Raw genomic sequence first — 25,327 nt, 5'->3', positions numbered from 1 at the left:
TGCAGGGAGATCAGCTCATGGTGCAGGGAGATCAGCTCGGTGCTTTGTGTCCACCGGGAGGGGTGGGATAGGGAGGATGGGAGGGAGAAGCAAGAGGGAGGAGATATGGGGATATATGTATATGTATAGCTGATTTACTTTGTTATACAGCAGAAGCTAACACACCATTGTGAATCAGTTTTACTCCAATAAAGTTGTCAAAAAAAAAACCCCACAAAACTAGAGGCTGGGGCCTTCCATGGTAATCCAGTGGTTAAGACTGCGCTTCCACTGCAGGGGGCATGGATTCGATCCCTGGTCAGGGAAGATCCCACATGCCGCAGGGCATGGCCAAAAAAAAAAAAAAAGGTCTGAGAATATATTCCAGGATGAATGTGGGCTTGTAGAGGTGATGCTGCTGGTTTGAAAACAGTTTCAGTCCCTACGTACCACTCACAATGCAGGCATCTTTGCCAGACTTTGAGATCTTACTGTGTAAAGACTCATGGTGTCTTTGGAGTAACAGATCCTAAATACAATCAAAAAATTTTTTAAAAACCCAAAACCCCAAAAACTAGGGGCTATTATTTCACATCCATTGGATTGTCATAAATTTAAAGAGTATTGACAAATGTGTGATATAATAGGAAGAGAATTCTGATACGTTGTCGATAAAAGAGCTAAATACTACAACCATCTTAGAGAACAATTTGGTAAAAGTTATATTGAGAATACAATCCTGTTCCTAACTAAAAACCTTAGCGAAACCTTGTATCTGTACATGAAGAGACATGTAGAAAGGTGTTCCTTATAATATTTTGTAATGGTGAAAATTGGTAACAATCCCTAAATGCCCGTAATCAGGCATGTTTAAATTATGGTGTGGTTCTCTAATAGCATACTGTACAGCAGTAAAAAAGCAAACCAGAGCAACATGAGTCAATGAGATTGACTCTCAGAAATGTTCGAGTGAAACAATTCTTTGCCTGAAAATATATGTAGTGTGATTCTATTTATGTAAAGGTTAAAAGAATGTATGCTAATATAATGCTGTATTGTTTAGGGATGTAGACATTTGTGGTAAAAGTTTAAAGAAGTGTAAGGCCTATATGCTTGACACTTAAGAAATATGCTTCTAAATAAATAACAAATGGTCAAAAAATTGCAATGGAAACTAGAAAACATTATGAATTGAATGTTCATGAGAATATGACATAAATTGAAATTTGTGGGAAACAGCTAAAGAGTACCTAGGGGAAATGGGTAGCCTTCAGTGCTTACACTAAACAAGAAAAACTGCAAATTAATTAGCTAGGCATGCATCTCAATGAGTCAAACCAAAGATGGGAAATATGTCAATATTTGATGAAATAGAAAACAGATGTGTACCTTAGATACTATTATATTTACAAACCTCTGATGAGATTATCAGGAACGGGGGCAGGGGTGGGGGGGGAAGGAAGGATAAAGAACAAATAACCAATATCAAGAATGAAAAAGGGGACGTAACAAACAATATTTCTGAATCTCTCTCACTGATACTTTGAATTTCAAACCTTCACAGAGTCCACTAACATAGCATTCAGGCTTCCTACATCCATAGAGAAAGTGCCCCACTGGACTCCTCTTTTTGGGTGGGGGAAGGGTTGGGGAGGAGGGGTCCCACTGATCTGAATCATTGGACAGTAGGGCAGAGGCCACACTCTTAGGCAAGAAAAGGATTTCTGGTTCAGTTTGAAGGATATCACTGCACCTATCAGTAAGGAGATGGGCAGGACCAGATGATTTCATGAGAAAGTTCTTCAAATTTTAGGAAACAGATAATTCTATTTAAACTGTTGCATAAAATAGAAAAAGAAGGAAATCCGGTTCATTATTATTTCTGTTAGTACAAAACTGTTCTAAAACTTGTTAAATAGATAAATAGAAAATCATGGCCCTGTCTCATTTATTAATATTTACCATTGATTAATAAGTAATAGCAGGGCTTCCCTGGTGGCGCAGTGGTTGAGAATCTGCCTGCCAATGCAGGGGACACGGGTTCGAGCCCTGGTCTGGGAAGATCCCATATGCCGCGGAGCAACTAGGCCCGTGAGCCACAATTACTGAGCCTGCGCTTCTGGAGCCTGTGCTCCGCAAAAAGAGAGGCCGCGTTAATGAGAGGCCCGCGCACCGCGATGAAGAGTGGCCCCCACTTGCCGCAACTAGAGGAAGCCCTCACACAGAAGCGAAGACCCAACACAGCCATAAATAAATAAATAAATAAATAAACCCGAAGTTTAAAAAAAATCTTTAAAAAAAAAAAATAAGTAATAGCAAATAGAAGTGTATGCAAGAAATCTTAAACAGAGCATTAGCCAATATAGTCAAGAGTAAATTAAAAGAATAATAAATCATGACTAATTTGACTTCCTCTAGGTATGGAAGATTTGTCTGTTCTTAGGAGATTATTAATACCTTGCTATTTTAAGAAGTCAAAGAAAGAAAACTTTGATTTTCTCATTAGATGTGAAGAAGGTATTTGTTTATTAAGAAGATATAAGTTCATTATTAATTCTTGGTTTTAAAAAAAACTTGGGTAAGTAGAAATAGATGAATGCCCCCTCCCCTTTTTCGTAAAGATGTATTTCAAACCAAACCGTCATGTTTTTTGATGAAACCCTTGAAGTATTCCCATTAACATTTAGGTGGAACAAAACAGAGATCCCCACTGTTGCTGTTATCTTTTAACTTTTCTTTAAAGTATTAATGCAATTTGCCGAGAGAAATAAAACATAAATAGGTAAATGTAGGGACAATTATATGTAGTTGATCTAATTATATACTTAATTGACTGAAAAACTATAAAACAATATGAAAATTAATCAAGGTGACCCCCATACTGAACAGTCGGTTTTATATATGCAGATAGTAACCATGAAGAAAATACAGCGGGAGTTCTGAGTTAAAATAACAAATTGAATGAGCACATCTAATTTTGCTCCCCACTGAACTCCACCAAAACTATGGCAAAGGGATTTTTTCAAAGCATAAACCCACAGGGACAAGGAGAACAACAGAGAAGACAGCACCAGTAAAACTGCAAGCAGTATTGCAGGAGGACGAGTGGTACCCTACCCAAGAAAGCCAAATCCCAAGTCAGTGGGGGAGAACTGAGAATTTCGCCAGTCACGCCATAGAATCCTCAAAAGGCACAAAAGCAGGAAGAGCAGAGCAATGCATGAGTCTGTCTCTGCAGTGCACCTGTTTACACATGGTCCTGCCAGGTACCCTGAGTGTGGTGGGCGCACTGTCTTCTAGGCGTTGCTTATGACTGCGCCCTCTGATTGCACCACAGGAGGCTCTTAACTTGTGAAAGGTGACCTGGAGACACATTTATTTTTTCCTGGGAACCTTCTTTTAATAGTGACAATATTGCTCTTGCTCATGCAGCTAGTTTTCTTCTTGCTGAGTTTTCAAAAGCCAAACTTTATATTGTTTGGGATACACACGTAGGTGGTGGTAAAACTATAAAGAAAAGCAAGGGAATGATAACACAAAAGTCAGGATAATGGCTGCCTGGGGGTGGGACACACTAGTTTTGGATGTAGTGGTTATTGATAAGGTTCTGTTTCTTAACTTGGTTACAGTTTACATATTTTTAAAAATTACAATGAAGAAAACGTCCAGCAACGACAAAACACCTCAAACCAGGAATATATTTAATAAATATTTAGGAGCATGTAAAGAAATCGTTAAAACTTTACTAAGGATATATAAAGGATACTTTGGGACTTCCTTGGCAGTCCAGTAGTTAGGACTTTGCACTTCCACTGCGGGTTCAATCCCTGGTTGAAGAACTAGGATCCACTTGCCGTGCAGTGGCCAAAAAAAAAAAAAAAAAGATATAAAGGCTACTTTGAGTAAATGAAAAGATACATCATATGCTTACATATGTATGTTGCATTTTTCTAAAGATGCCATGCAGTATATTAATTATATTAACTTAATCTATCAAATTTAATATTCATTTACATTATGAATAGGAGTTTTCTTCCTGGAGGGAGAGGGAGGCTTGACCAAAATGATACTAATATTTCCTCTAGAAAATGTGTAAGAAAAGGGAAGTAGGTATTACAAAAAGAGGGAATAGATATTTAGAATGTATCTTGAAGCTACGATAATCAAAATAACTTGTACCATAGAAGAAGTAGAGCAGTGGAATCAAACAGAGAATCCAGAAATAGACCTAAACACACGTGGGAATCCACTGTGATAGCTTTGCCTGTCAGAGAAGGAAAAGAGGGCGTGCTTGGGGAAAATATCACCCAGATTCCTGCCTCAGCAAAAACATCCAGACAAATGAGGATTGAAAAATACCCAACATATTGTTAAAAACTATAACAAAAAACTTAAGAGCGCGTGGATTAACTTACGTTTCTGTTGTGATACTTTCTTTTCAAACAGATATAAAACCCAGATGCCATAGATGAAAAAAGTGGATATATGTATTTAAAATTCCGAGTGGAAAAATAATATTATAATCAAATCCAAAAGAAAGATGACACACTGAGGAAAAATATGTACACCACAAATGGAAACTTTCCTTTTATAAATGAAAAAGACCTTTTATAAATGAAAAGCCCATTACAGATAAGACACAGGATTTGAACAGGCATTTGGCAGAAAAATAACTATAAAAGGCCAGTAGACATAAAAAAGTGGTTACTTCTCTCATAATTAAAGAAATGTAAATAAAAACAGTGGGATAGTATTTCTTCTCTCTCAATTGGGCTAGTAATTTAGAAGTTTGGTACTAACTTGAGTGAAGGTGCGGGAAAGCAGGGTTGCTTTATAATTGATGGCAGTGTGAAGCATACCCATCCGAAGAGCAATTGGGCACCATCCGTCAGCACTTTAAATATAATACTCTTTGGACTCAGCCATTCTACCAGTGGGAAACACAAAGGGATATTCCTGAAGTTTGCTAAGACACACGTAAAACATGGTTCCCTGTAGCTTTGTTTGTAATAGGAAGAGAAACACAACAAAACCCTGTGGAGATGGGGAACAGAGCTGAGGCTCAGTCCACACTCCTGGCCCGGCTTTCTGAACCGAGGACGTGTGGAGGGAGCCCCTGCCCGCAGCGCACCCGCCAGTACAGAGTGGTGTCTGGAGGCTCGTAGTACCAGCGTCATGGGGCTTCTTTCCTGGGGCCGTCAGGCTGCCAGCAGTAGCCAGGATTTCTGCCCAACTAAATGGAACTGAACCCCTGCAGAGCTCACCTTTCCTGCTGCCTTTTCCCATAAGGATTGTGTTGGAGGTAGTGAGAACAGTAGAATCTATTCTGGGAGAGCGGACATCACAGTTTAGCTACAATACTACCTCACTGGCCTGGCGTCAGCAAGGTGAAGCCTTTGTCTTTGAGGATGAAGATGGACCTGTTCCCCATGTGTACACCAAGAGCACAAGCTGAGTGCCCAGCTTAGCTGTGCGTTCCCAGAGTGTCACCGTACTGGTGTTCTCCCCAGACAGTGCTCCATTCCTGGCCACCATCTGTGAAGATGGCTCAGTTGCTGTGCCAGACCTGGTCTTTTATAGGTGTTTAAAGCTGAGCCCACAAAAACCCTGTTGAGAAATACTACTTGGTCGTAGCTCAGTCACTCCTTCTTTACTCTGGAGAGCTGAGGCTGGCAGGTTATCCACTGTGTTGTGCCTACAGAGCTTTCCCCACTCCCTGGTTGCAAATTATGGTATCTGAGACTAAATGAGTCCCCAGTGAGAATCCACTCCCTTTCCTCTCCCGTCAGTAGTGAGAGATGAAGAATCTTTGCTGTACTGGTTGTGTGCAGTTAACAGGCATGAGCTCTTGGCCTGGGAGACGCTAGATTCTAGGGCGCTGTAATCACAAGGACACAAAACTTTATTCAAAGTGGAGATAGATAAATAGATAGGAAGTTTTTGGTGGAGGGACGGAGGTGAAAAGGATTAAATCCCCTCTCACATCTTTCTTCCGCTCCCCCAAGTTAACAAAAGATCTCTTTATTCTTTTCACATAGCTGTGCATTTGAAATTGGCTACATCTGGGTAGGGTATGATAAAAGCAATTCTTCTAGCACTAGGGCTCTTAGAGACCGGAGCTCCTTTCTTCGTAGATTTTGGTTAATGTTCTTCTTTATGGGAAATATTCCCATTCATGAAAATCTAATCTAATCACCTTAAACTAGAACCTCACCACAGACCTGACCATCTCCTTACTGGTAGGTGCAGTGATATCTATTTTCTTACCTGAAAAAAGAGTGTGGTCTGTGCCCTATGCCTAATGATTAATGCCCAGTCAATGTGGTCCTTCCTGCCCAACCCTTCCCGTCATCCAAAAGCAGGAGCCCTGTGGGTCCCTTTCTCTGTGGTTGTAGGAAACCTGAGTCCTATGTTAGTGGACCCTCTGAAGACTTTAAAATCCCAAGTACTAGTGGAAATAGGAATATTGGTTGATAAAATAAGAGTTTTGGGATTTGTTGGTCTTTTTGGGGGGAAGGAAAGAAGATATGTATCTTCTGGTATGGAAAGATCTAGTGCAGTTTTTCATTGATTAAAGACTGTGTAATTGTATTTATAATTACACAAAAAGGATATTATATTACAATGTTGGTGTATGCATAAATAAGTCATAAGTGAGTATATTTCTTATGGAGAGGCATATGAGAAGGATAGCATGTTCTGTTTTTTTCCTTTTTGTACTATTTGATTTTTTTCCTATTAGAGAATTGTACATCTACTTATTTTTATGAGTCTGGGTTTTCTGGGCTGTGGGATTATAGCTAACCATTCTTTGTTTTTGTCTTCCTAATTTTCAGTACTATATTTTTATCTTTTTTGTTTATTTTTCATAGTTGAGTGTAATTCTGTCTTTCTATCCATATATTCTTAGGTTACATAGAATGACATCAATTGAAAGAGAAGAAAAGGAGAAAGTCAAAAAAAAAGAGAAAAAACAAGAAGAGGAAGAAACAATGCAACAAGCTACATGGGTAAAATATACGTTTCCAGTTAAACATCAGGTAATTTTGGTATGATCTTTTAAATTGTGTTAGCCATTTCTGAGACTTTGATTCTGCAGTTTTGAATACTTAGTAATTTTTTTTTACTTTTGACACACTTTTAATTAACGTAGTTGGAATGAAGTAAATCTTTCTGGCAATTTTATAAGCATAGGTTTATGTTAGTAGAATATAGGTGAGTCATTAGACCAATTTGTAGAAATTGTTATAAATGTAAAATTGTTTTACATTTTTCATATTAGAAAGGAATATTAAGTTTCTTCATAAATCTTTGATTCTCAGTGAAAATAAAATGACTGGTAAATTAATTTGCCTGACCATTGATTTTATTTAGTAAAAATGTGTAAAACCACACGTGCTTTATAAAACATTCTCATTCTTGTTTAATCAGCATGTTTTCACTTTACACCAGGTTTGGAAACAAAAAGGAGAGGAATACAGAGTAACAGGATATGGTGGTTGGAGCTGGATTAGTAAAACTCATGTTTATAGGTTTGTTCCTAAATTGCCAGGCAATACTAATGTGAATTACAGAAAGTCATTAGAAGAAAGTAAGTAATTTAAGCTGTTTTTCCTGCATAATTGTTTCTGATTTGTATTCTTATAAATTTGTAGTATATTGACTATATTTTGGATAAAAGTGTTTTTCTGAAATTCTTACTAGAATGTGCAAAATTACTAATGTAGTTTAATAATTATAAGCTCTAAAGTTTTTTTGTTTTTTTTTTTATAAATGTTCTTAATGCAGTCAGTCTTTTCTTTAATTAATTTATTTATTTATTTATCTATTTTTGGCTGTGTTGGGTCTTCGTTTCTGTGCGAGGGCTTTCTCTAGTTGCGGCAAGCGGGGGCTACTCTTCATCGCGGTGCGCGGGCCTCTCACTATCGCGGTCTCTCTTGTTGCAGAGCACGGGCTCTAGACGCGCAGGCTCAGTAGTTGTGGCTCACGGGCCTAGTTGCTCCGCGGCATGTGGGATCTTCCCAGACCAAGGCTCGAACCCGTGTCCCCTGCATTGGCAGGCAGATTCTCAACCACTGCGCCACCAGGGAAGCCCTAAAGTTTTTAAAATTACCTTTATTCATGGGATTTTGATATCTAGGATTTTAGCTTAAAAAGATGATAGAATAGAACTTGTTAAAAGAAAGAAGGCCTCAGCTACCTAATTGTTTTTGTAAAATCTTAAATTCAGTACTACCTGACTTCTTGAGGAAACACAGTCTGGTGACCTCAGCATTGTAACATTTAACAAAACCAGAAAGAAAGCGATAGAGGCTTCCATAACACTATCACATAAAGGAGATAGTAACTTAGTATATGCTACTGGCTAATGACTTTATTTATTTATTTTTTGGCTGCGTTTGGTCTTCGTTGCTGCGCGCGAGCTTTCTCTAGTTGCGGCGAGCGGGGGCTACTCTTCGTTGCGGTGCGTGGTCTTCTCATTGTGGTGGCTTCTCTTGTTGTGGAGCATGGGCTCTAGGCGCACGGGCTTCAGTAGTTGTGGCTCGCGGGCTCTAGAGTGCAGGCTCAGTAGTTGTGGCGCACGGGCTTAGTTGCTCCGCTGCATGTGGGATCTTCCCGGACCAGGGCTTGAACCCGTGTCCCCTGCATTGGCAGGCGGATTCTTAACCACTGCGCCACCTGAGAAGTCCCCACTTTAGTGTTTAGAATCACAGAACTCTAGAGGTGAACTGCCCTTTTAGGAGGTAAATATTTTGAAACTCATGTTACACGAACAAATTATTTCATGAAGATGTTAAGTGCCATACTGAAGGTCACACAGATAGTGCTTCCGTTGCCCTTTTTGCACTCTACCATGTTGTCTCTCCTTTGTTATCTAAGCAATTTTCAAAAGCAGTTCTGTTCACTCTGCAGCATATTTGCTAATTTATGGTGTGATACGGTCTTTCCTGTGAAGCCCATGCTGTAGTGCCAAATAAGTACTATGTACACACCTAGCTAACTGATTTGGCTTCCTTATGAATGGTTCTCATGAAACCTGAACCAGTAGATTTTTGAAACTGTTAATGTGGGAAAGTTGTCGCTGAATTACCTTTTAACAGAAAAAAACATGTATTTTATAGAGCTCACTGGAATTTATTTTTTAGGGACTAGGAGTGTCTTGCATATAGCAGATGTTCAATAACTGTTTCTATTTGCTAAATAGAAATATTCAATATTCATTTACATTATCTGATTATATTCAAGCTAAATGTCCATTATAATAAATTCTAAAAGATTGTTATAATTTTTATTACTATTTCATTGTTCCAGTTGCCTGTGTAGCACTTAGAAAGAATTATAGAGAGCTTTTCTTTAACTGTGTTTGACCTGTGTAATAAAATCCAGATTATCAATATGCAAAATATTTAGGCTTTTGCGAATTTATTTTGTATCCACTTTCCTTAGCATGGGGTTTTCTATTGTCCAAATGCTGGGCCTTTATCTAGCAGGTACCAAGTTGGTCTTGGAGCATCTTTTGAGTCTTTTCCTCCCAGCTGGTAGCAGGGAAGAAACCAGTAGTAAATCAGGTCCAAACAAGGCTACACATTGCATTTGGTTATTTCTCTTTACTGTGATACAGACTTAAGTATTCTTAACTTGGAATCTATAGATATACTTCAACTGTATTCAAGAATCCTTTGAAATTTATTACAAAAGTTTGTGTATGTACTTTTTCTCTGGGTAGGGGATCATAGCGTTTATCCAATTCTAATATGGTTCTGTAATACAAAGTATGTTAGAAACCACTGATGCAGACTTTCTGGAGTCAGTGAACAGGTTGAAATAGTCTCATATGTGAAGGCTTCTGAAGTACATCTAAACTGTAGTCATTACTTCTATGCTTTAGGTCAGCTGAGCATATAAGAAAGAATGTAACAGCTTCAACTTTTGTATTTTGGGTTTTTTGAATAAAAAATAAAGTATAAATTGCTGGAATATACTTGATAATTTCCACTAAACTAGGTGTATTAAAGTAAATTGCTAATATTTGACATACTTGTAATTACTATATACTTGGGGGTTTTTTTAGCTAAAAATGATATGGATGAAAATATGGATGAATCAGATAGAAGAAAAAGTCCACGAAGTCCAAAAAAAATAAAAACAGAGTCTGATTCTGAGAAAGGCGAGGTAAAAGATTCAGATGCTACAAAAGGAGCAGACCAAAGTGAAATGGACATTTCAAAGGTTACTGAGAAGAAGGGCCAAGGTAAGGAGAGAAAAGTGTGGAGGGCAGCCTGGGGGTGATAAGAAAGCACTGGATCTAGTTCGCACAGCAGGAAAGGTACTGCAATGTCTCTTTTTGATAATAACATTATTGAAACATGATTCATATGCCATATAACTCACCCACTTACAGTGTACAATTCAGTGGTTTTTACTATATTCGCAGAGTTGTTCATCTATCACCATACTCAATTTTAGAACATTTTCATCACCCCGAAAAGAAACCTCATACCCACTAGCAGTCAGCCCTCCCTAAATCCCAATCTACTTTCTGTCTCTATGGATTTGCCTGTTTTGGACATTCCATATAAATGGAATCAGGTAGTATGTGGTCCTTTGTGTCTGGCTTCTTTCACTTAGCATGTTTTCAAAGTTCATCCATGTTGTAGCATGTATCAATACTTCATTCCTTTTTATTTACAAATAATATTCTGTTGTATGGATACGTCATGTTGTGTTTATCCATTCATGGTGGACATTTGAGTTGTTTCTTTTTGACTATTAAGAATAATGGAAATATGAACATTGATGTACAAGTTCTTATGTGGATATATGTTTTCATTTCTCTTGGGTAAATACATAGGGGTGGAATTGCTGGATCAAGAGATAACTCTATGTTCAGCCTTTTGAGGAACTTACACTGACTTTTGTGAAAAGTTGTTTTTTTAAAAACTAGATAAGTTAGATAATGCATGAGCCTTAATATGTTTTATAACCATAAAATACTCTGTACAAAATCTTATGCGAAGGTACTGGTATATGCAATAGCTGTCACATACTAAGTTATTTTTCCTTGTGGCATTCCATCATTTTTAGATACTAGGAATCAGAATATTTAAATATTTGGAATGTATGTGTTTTTTAACCTTTTATAAAGTTTAGCCCTGTCCATTGACCTATTTTAATCATATCAGGAACTTTTAAATATATAGCTATTTATAGTTAAGGTTTTGAGTAAAAATCAGAAAAACTGGTATTTTTTAAAGTGAAAATATTATCATTAATTCCACATTTCAGACTAAAAATTACATGTATATAAATGTCTTTGTTTCACAGATGTAAAAGAAGTTTTAGACTCTGACAATGATAAATCCTTTAAGGAAGAACCGATGGAAATAGATGATGATGTGAAAATAGAGTCACATATAAATTGTCAGGAAAGTTCTCAAGTAGATGTGGTCAATGTCAGTGAGGGTTTTCATCTAAGGACTAGTTATAAAAAGAAAATCAAATCATCCAAACTAGATGGACTTCTTGAAAGGAGAATTAAACAGTTTACACTGGAAGAAAAACAACGCCACGAGAAAATGAAGTTGGAGGGTGGAATTAAGGGTATAGGAAAGACCTCCACAAGTTCTTCGAAAAGTCTGTCTGAATCACCTGTAATAACAAAAGTAAAAGAAGGGTGTCAAAGTGACTTTCTTGCACAAGAACAGAGCTCTAATGCAAGTAACGATAAATCTGAAGACTTGATTCGGGGATGTTCACAAAATGATTCCTCAATTCTTGGAATCAGTGATTCTGATCATACAACAAACAAACTTTATTCAAAAGATCAAATGCTAGATGATGCCTCCATTCAGAGCGCAGAGACAAACTGTCAGAAACAAAATTCTGTTCGAAATGACGTAGATGAGAGTCTCTCTGACCCTGCCAGTAAAGGCCAGGAACCCAGTAAGATTAAAACAAAAGGAAGTGATTTTCTCATTGATGACGCTAAACTAGCCAGTGCAGATGAAATTGGTACTTTGATCTATAAGAACAAAAAACCACTCATACAGGAAGATAATGACACCATTGTGTCTCCTTCCCAGAGCCCTTTACTTCCATCAGTACCTAAAAGTACTGATGATAGAGATATCCCATCTCTGTCAAAAGCAATAGACTTTGAAGGAAAATTGGGATGTGATTCTGAATATAATAGCACTTTGGAAAATAGTTCTGATACTATGTCTATTCAAGACAGCAGTGAAGAAGATATGATTGTTCAGAATAGCAGTGAAAGTATTTCTGAACAGTTAATAACTCAAGAACAAGGTAGTGAAGGCTTAGAACCATTGAAACATGAGTTTGTTTCAGATAAGACTACTGGAAACTGTGACGACAGGCTGCAGGCTAAGGTAAATGAAGCAAATGGTAAAAAACCAAATCAAGATCAGAAATTAGAGGAGAGACCACTTAATAAATGTATCGATCAAATCAATCTGAAAAGTGTCACTGACAAAAAGAATAATGAAAACCGAGAGTCTGAAAAGAAAGGACAGAAAGCAAGTACCTTTCAAATAAATGGAAAAGATAATAAACCTAAAGTATATTTGAAAGGTGAATGCTTGAAAGACATTTCTGAGAGTAAAGTAGGAAGTTGTGACGTTGAACCAAAGGTTAATAATATAAATAAAATAATTCCTGAAAATGATATTAAGTCTTTGACTGTTAAAGAATCTGCTGTAAAGCCATTCATGAATGGTGATGTCATCATGGAAGATTTTAATGAAAAAAACAACTTGGAAACAAAATCATGTTTACTGAGGTCTTCGGATACTGAAGGCGACTACCAAGATCGCCTAGAGACCCTGCCATCAACCAAAGAGTCTGAGGGTACCCAAGCTACCATGCCTCTGCCATCTTGTCCAGAAAGCAGTTCAGCCAATCAGGTAGAAGATATGGAAATTGACACCTGCGAAGTTAAGAAAGTTACTTCGTCTCCTGTTACTTCTGGAGAGGAGTCTCACTTCAGTAATGATTTTATTGATGAAAATGGCCCGCCCACCAACAAAGATGAAAATGTCAATGGAGAATCTAAAAGAAAAACAGTCATCACAGAAGTCACCACCATGACGTCCACAGTGGCCACAGAATCAAAAACCGTAATTAAGGTAGCAAAAGTTGATAAGCAGACTGTGGTCTCTTCCACAGAAAATTGTGCCAAGTCCACTGTCACAACCACCACTACAACGGTAACAAAGCTTTCCACACCCTCCACAGGCAGCAGTGTGGACATAATCTCTGTGAAGGAGCAGAGCAAAACTGTGGTCACCACGACAGTGACAGACTCACTGACCACCGCAGGAGGCACTCTGGTAACATCTATGACCGTGAGCAAAGAATATTCCACAAGAGACAAAGTGAAACTCATGAAGTTTTCAAGACCCAAGAAGACTCGTTCAGGTACAGCTCTGCCATCGTACAGAAAGTTTATCACCAAGAGCAGCAAGAAGAGCATATTTGTTTTGCCCAATGATGACCTAAAAAAATTGGCCAGAAAAGGAGGAATCCGAGAAGTCCCTTATTTTAATTACAATGCAAAACCTGCCTTGGATATATGGCCATATCCTTCTCCTAGACCAACCTTTGGTATCACTTGGAGGTATGTACTTTAAAATGCATTTGGGGGAGGGAGAAAGTTTTTAAAGAATTATCTAATAAAAATATCTCATTTATGAGATAAGAGAAATAAGACAGGGAAATATATATTTAATGAGCAAAGTTAGTAATGGAAATAAGATACAGAGAGTTTTTAACTCGGCCAGCTGGTAGGTACTAAAGTTTACTTAGGGAAAAATGTTTAAAGACTGAAAATGTAAGGGAATCCTTTAAAATGAAATTCAGCTAGGGAATCCTTTAAAATGAAATTTGGCTTCACTTTTCACAAGACAAAAGAAATGTGTCAAACATAGTTGTTTTCGTGGTCTAACCTCCAAATTATTGCCATGTGTTTGCTTTGGGAGTGAGATAATCACAGAATTGTATAATCACCAACTTTCTGGAATGTTTGTATTTTATTTTTGTTAGGTAATTCATAAAAACATAAGACATAGGAAACATGCCTGTAAATCACACAAGGTTCATCGTAATGTAGAAATCTTAATGTAATTTGTTTGCATGATAGACATTTGTTTTGGAATTCTCTGTTATTTATGTGAGAAAAGGTAGTCTGAGATTCCTTAGAGAGTTTCTTTAAACCCAGAAATAGTCTTAATTTAAAATTTTCTGGGCATTAAGCTTTGGGGATAAATTATAAGTACGTAGAGTTGGCAGTTGTAAGATCATGTCATTTTAAGTTGGGAAAGGATCTTAGAAATTCGTATCTTTTTTAGATGCATGATAATTTGCCTCTGGTCCCAGAGGGACTGAGTTAGGAATAGTGCCTGGTTTTCCTAAACCCCAGTCCAGTACTTTATCTTCTATATCACATTTCACGTATTTGTCCTTGCTTTGTGCTTTTCCATGTCCTTGTCTTTTTATCTTTTCGCCCTTAAAATTGAAAAGGATGGAACGTGAACATTGAAAACATAAGAGTTCTGTGGGACATGCTCAGAAACTAGGAACGGTCTTGTTTGCAGTGAGATTTCGCTAGGATCCTGAAGTTCATGACGTCAGCGAGTTCCTGAGCAGACTCCATTTCACTTTAGGCTTCATTTCTGTGTGTCTTTAGTATGGTTCCTTTAAGTTGAAATCATACCTTTCTTGTTTTCTTTATATTACAATTAGCTAGTATTAAAAAAAAAAAAAAAAAAAGACTGTAAATGAGTACTCTCTATAAAGGAATTAATTAATATGACCAGTCATAGTTGGTTTGACCAAGTTTTTAATAACTCATCTTTTGATTTGAATTAAAATATCATCACTCCATTACACATTCAATAGAGACAGCTGAAAAGTACAATTTCTCTGCAGGGCCTGCAATGAAGGATTTGCAGAATCCTGCAGGGAATCAAGGAACTCTTCATTACAGTTCATGGATTTGTAGGATTACTCTGCACTTTTCTGCTTTCTTCATTGAGAGCGGTCCCAAAATGTATCCTTGACTGTCCTGCAGGTAACTTCTTTCCCACTGGAAAAGTTACTATGTACAAATACTTTAATTAAAGTGACCTGGCAGTTGTGGAGGCCGACCTTTCTGCTCTTTTCTATTCTGTAAATGGAAGGTAGGCTTGACTGCGAAGCACTTTTCTCTGAACCAGTTCTGTTCACGTGTTGCCCAGGGCCCTTTTCTGCACGGCTGGGTTTCAGAAACCTTGTATTGTTATGTTTTAATATGCACTGGGGGCACAGTTTTTATCTGTTTAGTTAATTTCTCATTTTTTAATGGAAGGAAGTACCTTCCTGTACGTTTTAAACAGATACTGCCTTCAGATATATGCTAACGTCTTAATTTGCTGAGGTTGAGAGAAACATAATCCCGTCTATCTAACGGAGGCATGGGTAAAAATGTAAATGATTCTTGACTTTAGAATGCATTTTTTTAAAAATGTATCGCTATAAAAACCATGCATGTGAAATGCATTTTTCTACTCACACTTGAATAAAATATGTCTGATGCTTAGAGTAGGAGCTAAGAATGCCAAAGGCGCATGTTTGGTCTTTATTAAATTTAACATTAAGGCTGAGCAGTATTGAAAAAGTGAAACTTGTCTCATTGACTCATTAGGGCCTCTTTTTCCCTCCACACTGTCCATTCCCTTACTCCCTTTTCCCCAGGCCCTGATTCTGTGTTTCATGATCACTTTGAACCAGTAGTTTTCTCCACGGTGCTGTCAGAAGGATCCTCCTAAAATGCAGATCTATCCTGTGAATGTTCTGACTGAGCTGAGCAGGCATTTAAAGAGGACGTGTTCACCACCACGGGGCTGGGAAGGGGAAAGCATTTGTCACCTGTCCGCCCCGGCTACGAGAAGGGCTCCCCTTTATAACCCGTGCAAAACTGGGTACCTTTCAGAGATCTCCTTATAGATGGCCCCTCATGCTCTTTAACCCTTCCATTTGGTGCAGCACATTTTGGCTTCTGCCTGCTTCTCTCGTGCCAGCTTCATCTCTCGCTGCACCTTCACACCCCTTCCCTCCAGCCAAAGTACACCGGATGTGGTTTTCAGGAAGAAGTGTGTGCTTTTGTGCACCTTCCTCCTCAGCACATGTGTGCCCCCTTGCCCTTTGGTCAGCTGCCCCCTCACCCTTGTCCTTTGAGACTCCAGCAAAGCTCTCATCCCCATCCCTGGGCCCAATCAGGTACCACTCCCTTGCGCTTTCCTCTGTTACAGCTCCTGAGGATGCAGGAAGACATTATAATTCATTTCTGTGTCCCCAGCTCCTTTCACTTAGTTTAACATACAGAAGACACTCAAGTATTTTTTGAATGAATAAATGAATGAACACGCTCCAATGCATGAGATGTGTTCCCCACCTGGTGTTGTTTCCATTGTAAAATAGAGATGCTTTCAAGTTGTTGTTTGTTGAGAGTGATTGGAGGAAGAAGAGAGAGAATGAGAAACAACTCTCTTTCCAAATAAATATTCATTTGTTTTCTCCCATGAGTCCAAAGTTCCCTAGGCATTTCTTTAGGGTGTGTGGTCTGAAAGTGACAGACACTTTCCCCCTCTCAGGACATCCTTGCACTGATTAACATTTGCCCTCTCATTTAAGAACCGTCTGTTCAGGTCAGAGGATTCACAGGGTGATAGCACAACAAAGAAAATAATGGTGTCACAGGTGGAGAGGGGAAGTTAAGAAGTTGCAGCAACTTTTTGGCTAGAGCTTTCTCTTTCTCACATTGTTTGCTTTTCTAACTTAACGTTAAGAATAGAAAGCATTGCTTTTCAAATATAAATTGTCTAAGATTTACCTTGTACCTCTATTAGAGGAGGAAATTATTTCGTTTCATAGGCTTTCCCTACAATACAATCAATCAGTATATTCATTTAAGTATGTGGAAACGTCAATAAAATATTTAATTATACAAAACCACTAATACAGAATTGGCAGCCTAGGGCTGCTTTAAAATGTTCTATGGTTAACTCCATTTTAAGACATGATATTCATTGCAGTCGTAAATTCATTCTGAAATGCGTTTTTAATATTATTTTTAAAAGAATATCTAAAATGTTCAATAACTTTGTATACAGTGTTTAGAAAAAACCTGAACACAGAGGAGATTCCTTTGTCTCCTGACTAGTAACTAACATAGTAATGTCCTTTTTTATTATTCATTGTATCATAAGATTCTAAAACTACACTGATGTTGTTAAAGTCATGTTAGTATTAGCAGCATTCATCATCCAGTACTTCGTGTTTTGCAGAACCACCATTTCAGTACAAAATTTCTGTCCATCTGGAAAGGTCTTATTGGATTTGTGAGGTCTTTTTGGTTTGCTTTTTGAGAAAATTGAAACATTTTCAGTTTGTTTCAGCAAAAATCAGTTAAGATTTTATTCTTCTTCAGATCACTTATCACATTGTCACACAATTATTTATTTCTCCATATATGCTCTCATTCATAATTTTTCTAACACATATTTTAGAATTAGGCTAAATTTATAAAATCTTTGTAAATTGTTGCCATATCAGTCTTACAATGAAACATGCTTTGTTTTACATATTTATATGGCATTTGAGGTGACTACAGCCCCTTTGTGAATTGTTAGATGCATGTTATGCCTGGGAACAAGAAAGTTCTTTTATTAAGGGACATATAATAACCAAAGTGCTTATAAAGCCATATGATAAATATTGAAGTCACAATGAGGACAAAAAACAATCCTTCAGTTCAGTAGAGTGTGTGTGTGTGTGTGTGTGTGTGTGTGTGTGTGTGTACGTACATCGTTTTTCTTGGGTTTTTCTTTCAGGTATAGACTTCAGACTGTGAAGTCCTTAGCTGGAGTGAGTCTTATGTTGCGGTTACTGTGGGCAAGTCTGAGATGGGATGACATGGCAGCCAAGGCTCCTCCAGGAGGAGGGACTACACGGACGGGTAGCGGTTTTTTATTTTCTAATTTAAGTTTAAAAGAGAAAAACCTCTTGACAGTTCACTTCATTTTAAGCATATCTGTTATTTATTAAAATATAGTGCTAGTATTTTAAAAACAAGGCTTTGGTCAAGTTTAGCGGCACATGCTATAAAATCCTGGGGGCCGGGCAGGGGGGTTTCACATTATAAGGGGAGTCAGTAATGTGTGAACCAGTGTGAATTTTTAAAAGATATTTCTTACCGCACAGTATAAATCATTTAAATTGGGACATCTGGAACCCTGTGCTTGCTGCTGCTCTCCTAGGGTTTTTATTATTTTGACCGAATTTTGCCACCAGGAACTAAGCTGTCCCCAAACAGCATTTTGCTCAGTTTAGAAATTTTCAGTGAGGAAGAAACTCAGTATTGTTGCAGTCTAGTGATGGTCCTGCAGCTGTTCATTAAGCAAATGTTTCCAAAGGTTTAGTCTCTTTTTTAAAGTACCAGATGTTGTACCTTTTTATTCTCTGAATATTTTGGGTGGTTATTAATACTATGTGAATTAAATCACCATAGAAACATCTGAAACTGAAATCACAACAACAGAAATAATTAAGAGGCGAGATGTTGGTCCTTATGGCATTCGATCTGAATACTGTATCAGGAAAATCATCTGCCCCATTGGAGTTCCAGAAGCACCAAAAGGTAAGGAGTAGAAAGAATTCTATCCTTTTATTACTTACCTGTTAGCCATATCTTTTATGAATTGAAGTTTGATTATAATTGTTTCTTTAACTCTTTATTCAACTTTTGAAAAAAATACTTTTTCGTCACAAACTCTTCTGTTTTTAAAATGATATTTAATTAATAAACATAGCAAAATTCCACTAGACACACAGTGATGCCTACAGTCATGGTACCAGGCAGAGGAAGGGTGCAAATACCTCTTGTATCAGTAATTAAAGATATGGAGCAGTGGTTGACACCAGACCATCAGCTGCAAGACTCAAGCCTTTGAGTCTGTCTGATTGTAGTCCTGGAACCTGCTGCAGAATCTGACACATAAGTGGTCAGTGAAGATTTGTTGACTCAAGGGTTCAAGCTATTGTGTAATACTTCAGTGCTCAGGGTAGAAGTAACCTAAGAGGCATAAAGAGTTACTCAGGAAACATTTGTAGACACCTACATGATAGGCCCTAGGTGGCAAATACATAGAAGAATGGGATCCAGCCCCTATTCTAAAGGAAGCAAAGAAAAGGTATGATAATTCTATACTTGAGAATCAAAACTATTAACACTAAAAAGAGTCCAGTAAGGTGTCCAGATTCAAGATATATAATTAGACAAAAATCAATAATTTTATTGTACATGTGTAGTAAAAATACTTAGGGGAACAACTATGAAGAAACGTGTAAAAAGAAAATGCTGTCTATAAATAGAAGCTTACTATTTTATAGAAGTTAATTGTCCCCAAATGGATAAATTTAATTTTTTGAATCTTGATTGAATCAACTCAAAAGCTCATCTTGGAGAATAAACGAGAATGGCTTTTTTGAAAAGAGTACCAGTAAGGGGGTAGCTGTCCTAATAGATGATGAAATATTAGTATAATTAAAACAATGTTGTCCTGGAACAGGAATAGACAGCTCAGTTGATAGGCAAAGACACACAGATGGAAGAAGGCGTTCCTGACCAGTCGTCAGTCTTGACTCCACAGCCGTTGATGCAAACCACTGCTGTCTCCTTGAATCACTTTTCTTTTCTTGTATCACTTCATACAATCCAGGTCCTGCTGCTGTTTCAGTTTCCTTCTGTTGCTTGCCTGTGATTCTACTGCTTCCCTCTTTCCTGAACATATGGGAAGGTTCAATGCTTGTCTGTCCCTACTTTTTATTTTTAGAATCTTATCACTGGAGATTATATCTATTCTTAATAGTTTCCGATCCCTCCTTTACATTAGTAACTCTCCAGTCCCTCTTCTCGGTGCCCTGATAGGGAAATACAGATCGCCAGAGTAGTACATGTCAAGGACACCCAGCCCAGCTGGGAGGAACATGCTACGCTTCTTGAAGAAGGTTGTATCCATGTTGCGGTCTGAAGGATGAATTAGACACCAGTCAAATGAGGGGGAAGGAGGCTAGGAGTAGTGTTCCAGGCAGAGGGAACAGGCTGTGTAAAGGCTAATAGGGCTTTTATATCAGGGGCCAGCAAACCATGAGCTTTGACCCACCATCTGCTTTTGTTAATAAAGTTTGATTGGAACACAGCCACACTTTCTCACTTATGTATTGTCTTTGGCTCCTTTTATGATACAGAGTTGAGGAGTTGTAGCAGAGACCATCTGGCCTGCATAGTCTAAAGTATTTACCATCTGGCCCTTTAAGGAAATGTTTGCCAATCCCTGCTTTTCATGATATAAGAGAAGATGCCAGAAGTACTATAATTTAGAAGCTATATTGCTTAAAATACTCCGATTTCTTTTCCAAAGAAACACCTACGCCTCAGAGGAAAGGCCTTCGATCGAGTGCACTGCGGCCAAAGAGACCAGAAACGCCCAAGCAAACTGGCCCTGTTATTATTGAAACCTGGGTAGCAGAGGAAGAGTTGGAATTATGGGAGATCAGGGCGTTTGCTGAGAGGTAAGGAAATGGTTTGTATGTGATCAGATGCTGAAGATTTTTATCACTTCAGAATTAAAGAATTACCCCTTTAATAGTTTATTCGGTATGTCCTGATTTTGCTCCACCTTTTGATTCTCTAGCTGTGTATCGTTTACTAATGTCCTCTTTCTAATTTTTATGAGTTATTATCTACTTGTCAATTTTGAATTACCTTAATTTAGATGTTTTATTTTTAAATTGAAATAATTTTATACTTTTTGTATGATGTGAAACTTAACCAGATTTCACTTAATATTAGATGCCAGATGCCTAGTAGGATACAGGCATACTCACTTTATCGCGCTTCGCAAATACTGCGTTTTTTACAAGCTGAAGATTTGTGGCAACCCTGCATTGAGAAAGTCTATAGGCACCATTCCCCCAACAGCATTTGCTTACTTTGTGCCTCTGTGTCACATTTTGGTAATTCTCACAGTATTTCAAAATTTTTCATTATTATTATATTTGTTATGATGATCTCTGATCAGTGATCTTTGATGTTACTACTACAACTCACTGAAAGCTCAGATGATTATTAGCATTTTTTAGCAATAAAGTATTTTTTAAATTAAGGTATGTACTTTTTTTTTTTTAGACATAATGTTAGTGCACACTTAGTAGACTACAGTATAGTGTAAACATCACTTTTATATGCACTGGGAAACCAAAAAAATCATGTGACTCGCTTTATTGCGACATTTGCTTTATTGCAGTGATCTGGAACCAAACCCACAATATCTATGAGGTATGCCTGTAGTTTCTGATAAATTCCTCCTTTCTTTCCCTGCAGAGTGGAGAAAGAAAAGGCACAAGCAGTTGAGCAACAGGCTAAGGTTAGTGAACAGAAGAAGGCAGAGGACTTCAAGGCCCAAATGGAGGCTCACCTCAAACAGCAGCGATTGGCTGCCCAGCAGGTGGGGGAGTTGGTACCAGTCCCACCTGGCAGCGAATTGACATTTTTAGCCAAATTCGTGCACACTAAAAGCACAGTAATTATATATTCATGTAGTTTTATTTTTACGTGTATCTCATATATATCTTAATTTCAGTACTTGAAAATAGCTCTGTGGATATAACAAGCTTTGGTTTTGCAAAAAGTGTACATATTTGAAGAACAATGTTTGAAGTATAATTTCTCTTATTTATTATATTTATAATTAAAAGGGTAGTTTCTAAAGATAATTTTTTCCTGTAAAATTCCAATCCGTAAAATCTCTGTAGTCTATGAAAAAGTGAGTTGTACTAAAAGTATAAGAGTTTGTTCTAATTGGTGGTCATCAAGCAACTGTGGCGTCTTAGTATTTCCATACTGTGATGTATCATATGTGCCTGACTATTTAGGGACCCAAATAAAAGATAATTACCCCTTCATTCTAATAAGAAGATACTATGAAAGTTTTTAGCCAAACTTGAATATATAAACTTTCAGGATATAGATAAAATAGAAATAGATAAAATAGGTATCATTAACTTAGTTACACATAACTTACTTAAAAATTACATATTACATAAATAAATCAGACTCATTTCCTCATGTTTTACCTTTTTCCTCATATTTTATAAAATATTTTTTCAAGTTCTTGTATCTTTTACAGTGGTTTACTCTAGGTCATCTTCACTTAGATCAAAGTTTGAGATAACAGCACTTCTGGATTTTGTCATGTCTATCTCTCCACTCACAGAAAGACTGGCTAGTTGTTTTGTTTTTCATTTTATGGATGTGTTTTGTCATCTCCACAATGTAACCCAAGGTGTTACTTTTTGGGGGGGGCCAGGGGGTCAATTTCTTTAATTTGATTATAAGCTTTTCTCTGGCTGTTGAAAGTCAGAAACTGAACTTGGTGATGTATTACCTCTCTAAGTCCCCCAAGAACATTGTATTCTTTGCTTTTCCTATGTGCGTCAGTTTCTGAGGTGATGGACATCCACCTGTATATAGCTTAATTGAACAGAGCAGTATATACTTAATCTATATATTACTTCAAAATTTTTATTTTAAATATCTTTCTTGAAACAAGTCAATCTTCATTTTAATATGTTTTCCAAATTTAGCGATGAAGATGATCGAAACTTTTTTTTTCCATGCAAAAATTGAGAAATAATGACAGCTAGAGTTTAATGACAAACTTGCCTTTTTGAACATGTGTGCAAACCCAGCAGATTTTGTGGACATGTCAAACCTGTGATATTTTTTCCCCCTGTAATTTTTTAAAATTTTTTATACAATTTTTAAAGGTTATACTCCATTTACAGTTATTACAAAATATTGGCTATATTTCCCATAGTCAACATTTCCAATTTTTGAAGGCATAGCCCCAGAAAATAACTATGTGTTTAGTTGTTTTGTTTTTTTTGCCTCCTTTTTTTTTAACTGATTCAATTGGATGACATGTCTAAGAATCCAAAACTAAGCTCCTTTTCTTCTTCTTTTTTTTTAATATAAATTTATTTCTTTATTTATTTATTTTTGGCTGCATTGGGTCTTAGCTGCTGCGTGCAGGTTTTCTCTAATTGTGGCAAGTGGGGGCTACTCTTCGTTGCGGTGTGTGGGCTTCTCCTTGCGGTAGCTTCTCTTGTTGTGGAGCACGGGCTTCAGTAGTTGTTGCTTGTGGGCTCTAGAGTGCAGGCTCAGTAGTTGTGGTGCACGGGCTTAGTTGCTCCGCAGCATGTGGGATCTTCCCAGACCAGGGCTCGAACCCATGTCCCCTGCATTGGCAGGCGGATTCTCAACCACTGCACCACCAGGGAAGCCCTCCTTTTCTTCTGAGGAATGAGAAATTATGTAAAATACCTCACATTATTTTAAGGCATAGAGGACATATACAAAAGTAACAGTAAAAAGACTAGGTATGCTGTCTTCGGTGAGCAGTTTTTGATGGCAAGAAATAGTTCAGCATTGGAATTTGATTTTTGTACACAACTCAGCTCCAGCATTTACTAGCTCTGTGACCTTGGGCTAGTTTTACAACCTCTCTAAGTCTCAGTTTCCTCATCTTTAAATCACAGTACCAGCAACTTTATTGGGTTGGTCCAAGCATTAAATAAGATAATGAAGGGTAAAGGGTTTGCCACCAGGTTTGTTGTCAATGCCAGCTGTAGTTTTTTTTTTTTTTTTTTAACATCTTTATTGGAGTGTAATTGCTTTACAATGGTGTGTTAGTTTCTACTTTATAACAAAGTGAACCAGCTATACATATACATATATCCCCAAATCTCCTCCGTCTTGTGTCTCCCTCCCACCCTCCCTATCCCACCCCTCTAGGTGGTCACAAAGCACTGAGCTGATCTCCCTGTGTTATGTGGCTGCTTCCCACTAGCTATCTATTTTACATTTGGTAGTATATATATGTGCATGCCACTCTCTCACTTCGTCCCAGCTTGCCCTTCCCCCTCCCCGTGTCCTCAAGTCCATTCTCTACATCTGCATCTTTATTCCTGTCCTGCCCCTAGGTTCTTCAGAACCGGGAAAACTGGACAGCTACATGTAAAAGAATGAAATTAGAACACTCCATAACACCATACACAAAAATAAACTCAAAATGGATTAAAGACCTAAATGTAAGGCCAGACACTGTAAAACTCTTAGAGGAAAACATAGGCAAAACACTCTGTGACATAAATCACAGCAAGATCCTTTTTGACCCACCTCCTAGAGAAATGGAAATAAAAGCAAAAATAAACAAATGGGACCTAATGAAACTTAAAAGCTTTTGCACAGCAAAGGAAACCATAAACAAGACGAAAAGACAACCCTCAGAATGGGAGAAAATATTTGCAAATGAAGCAACTGACAAAGGATTAATCTCCAAAATTTACAAGCAGCTCATGCAGCTCAATATCAAAAAAATAAACAACCCAATCCAAAAATGGGCAGAAGACCTAAATAGACATTTCTCCAAAGAAGATATATAGATTGCCAACAAACACATGAAAGGATGCTCAACGTCACTAATCATTAGAGAAATACAAATCAAAACTACAATGAGGTATCACCTCACACCAGTCAGAATGGCCATCATCAAAAAATCTACAAACAATAAATGCTGGAGAGGGGGTGGAGAAAAACCCTCTTGCACTGTTGGTGGGAATGTAAATTGATACAGCCACTATGGAGAACAGTATGGAGGTTCCTTAAAAAACTAAAAATAGAACTACCATACGACCCAGAAATCCCACTACTGGGCATACCCTGAGGAAACCATAATTCAAAAAGATCAAGTTGTAGTTTTTACACGTGTAAACTTAAACTGTCATGTTGATAAGCTGTCAGGAAAAGGCAGCAATCTCTGGGAAAAGAAACACAAATTGTCTTTAATAACACTATAGTCTGAAAGATCCGATTATACCGTTCTGTATAAAATAGTCTAAAGGATTTTTCTGTAAAAATACTTGAACTGAAAAATATAAGTCTAGAAAAGTTGTTTATTATTTTCAGCTTGTTTGATTGCAGGTTTGCCAACTTGAATAGTGATATTTAAATATTGACAAGTTCTTTATGATTGGATAAATTAACATTACAGGTCCCATCATTTGCTGTCTGTCTGTTCTAAACCCTACCGCTGAATCACAAGGTATCCCTGTCTCCAGTAAGATCACCCACGTCTCTTGCACTTTCAGTCTGAAAGCTTGGACCTTTGCACAGACTGGAAAAACTTGATCATTTCAAATTTTTGTTACCAAAAAAACTTACTGCTTTTAA

The 25,327-nt window shown here is 37.5% G+C and overlaps 1 protein-coding gene across 16 annotated transcripts in view; it reads left to right on the top strand.

The window, feature by feature from the left end:
- The window catches only part of BPTF (bromodomain PHD finger transcription factor), a 138,478-nt gene that overhangs the window by 77,332 nt on the left and 35,819 nt on the right, over positions 1-25,327 (top strand). For all 16 annotated transcript variants that reach the window (XM_061177096.1, XM_061177092.1, XM_061177090.1 and 13 more), the window contains 8 exons: positions 6,890-7,019; positions 7,432-7,570; positions 10,052-10,231; positions 11,305-13,615; positions 17,868-17,992; positions 18,545-18,673; positions 20,457-20,607; positions 21,419-21,461. In XM_061177096.1, coding sequence (XP_061033079.1) covers positions 6,890-7,019; positions 7,432-7,570; positions 10,052-10,231; positions 11,305-13,615; positions 17,868-17,992; positions 18,545-18,673; positions 20,457-20,607; positions 21,419-21,461 — 3,208 coding nt within the window. The remainder of the gene's footprint in view (positions 1-6,889; positions 7,020-7,431; positions 7,571-10,051; positions 10,232-11,304; positions 13,616-17,867; positions 17,993-18,544; positions 18,674-20,456; positions 20,608-21,418; positions 21,462-25,327) is intronic.

Source organism: Eubalaena glacialis, chromosome 19, assembly GCF_028564815.1.
Source record: "Eubalaena glacialis isolate mEubGla1 chromosome 19, mEubGla1.1.hap2.+ XY, whole genome shotgun sequence".
Classification (NCBI taxonomy): Eukaryota; Metazoa; Chordata; class Mammalia; order Artiodactyla; family Balaenidae; genus Eubalaena; species Eubalaena glacialis.
Note: the sequence above shows the minus strand (reverse complement) of the source record. Positions and strands in the feature narration are given on the sequence as shown.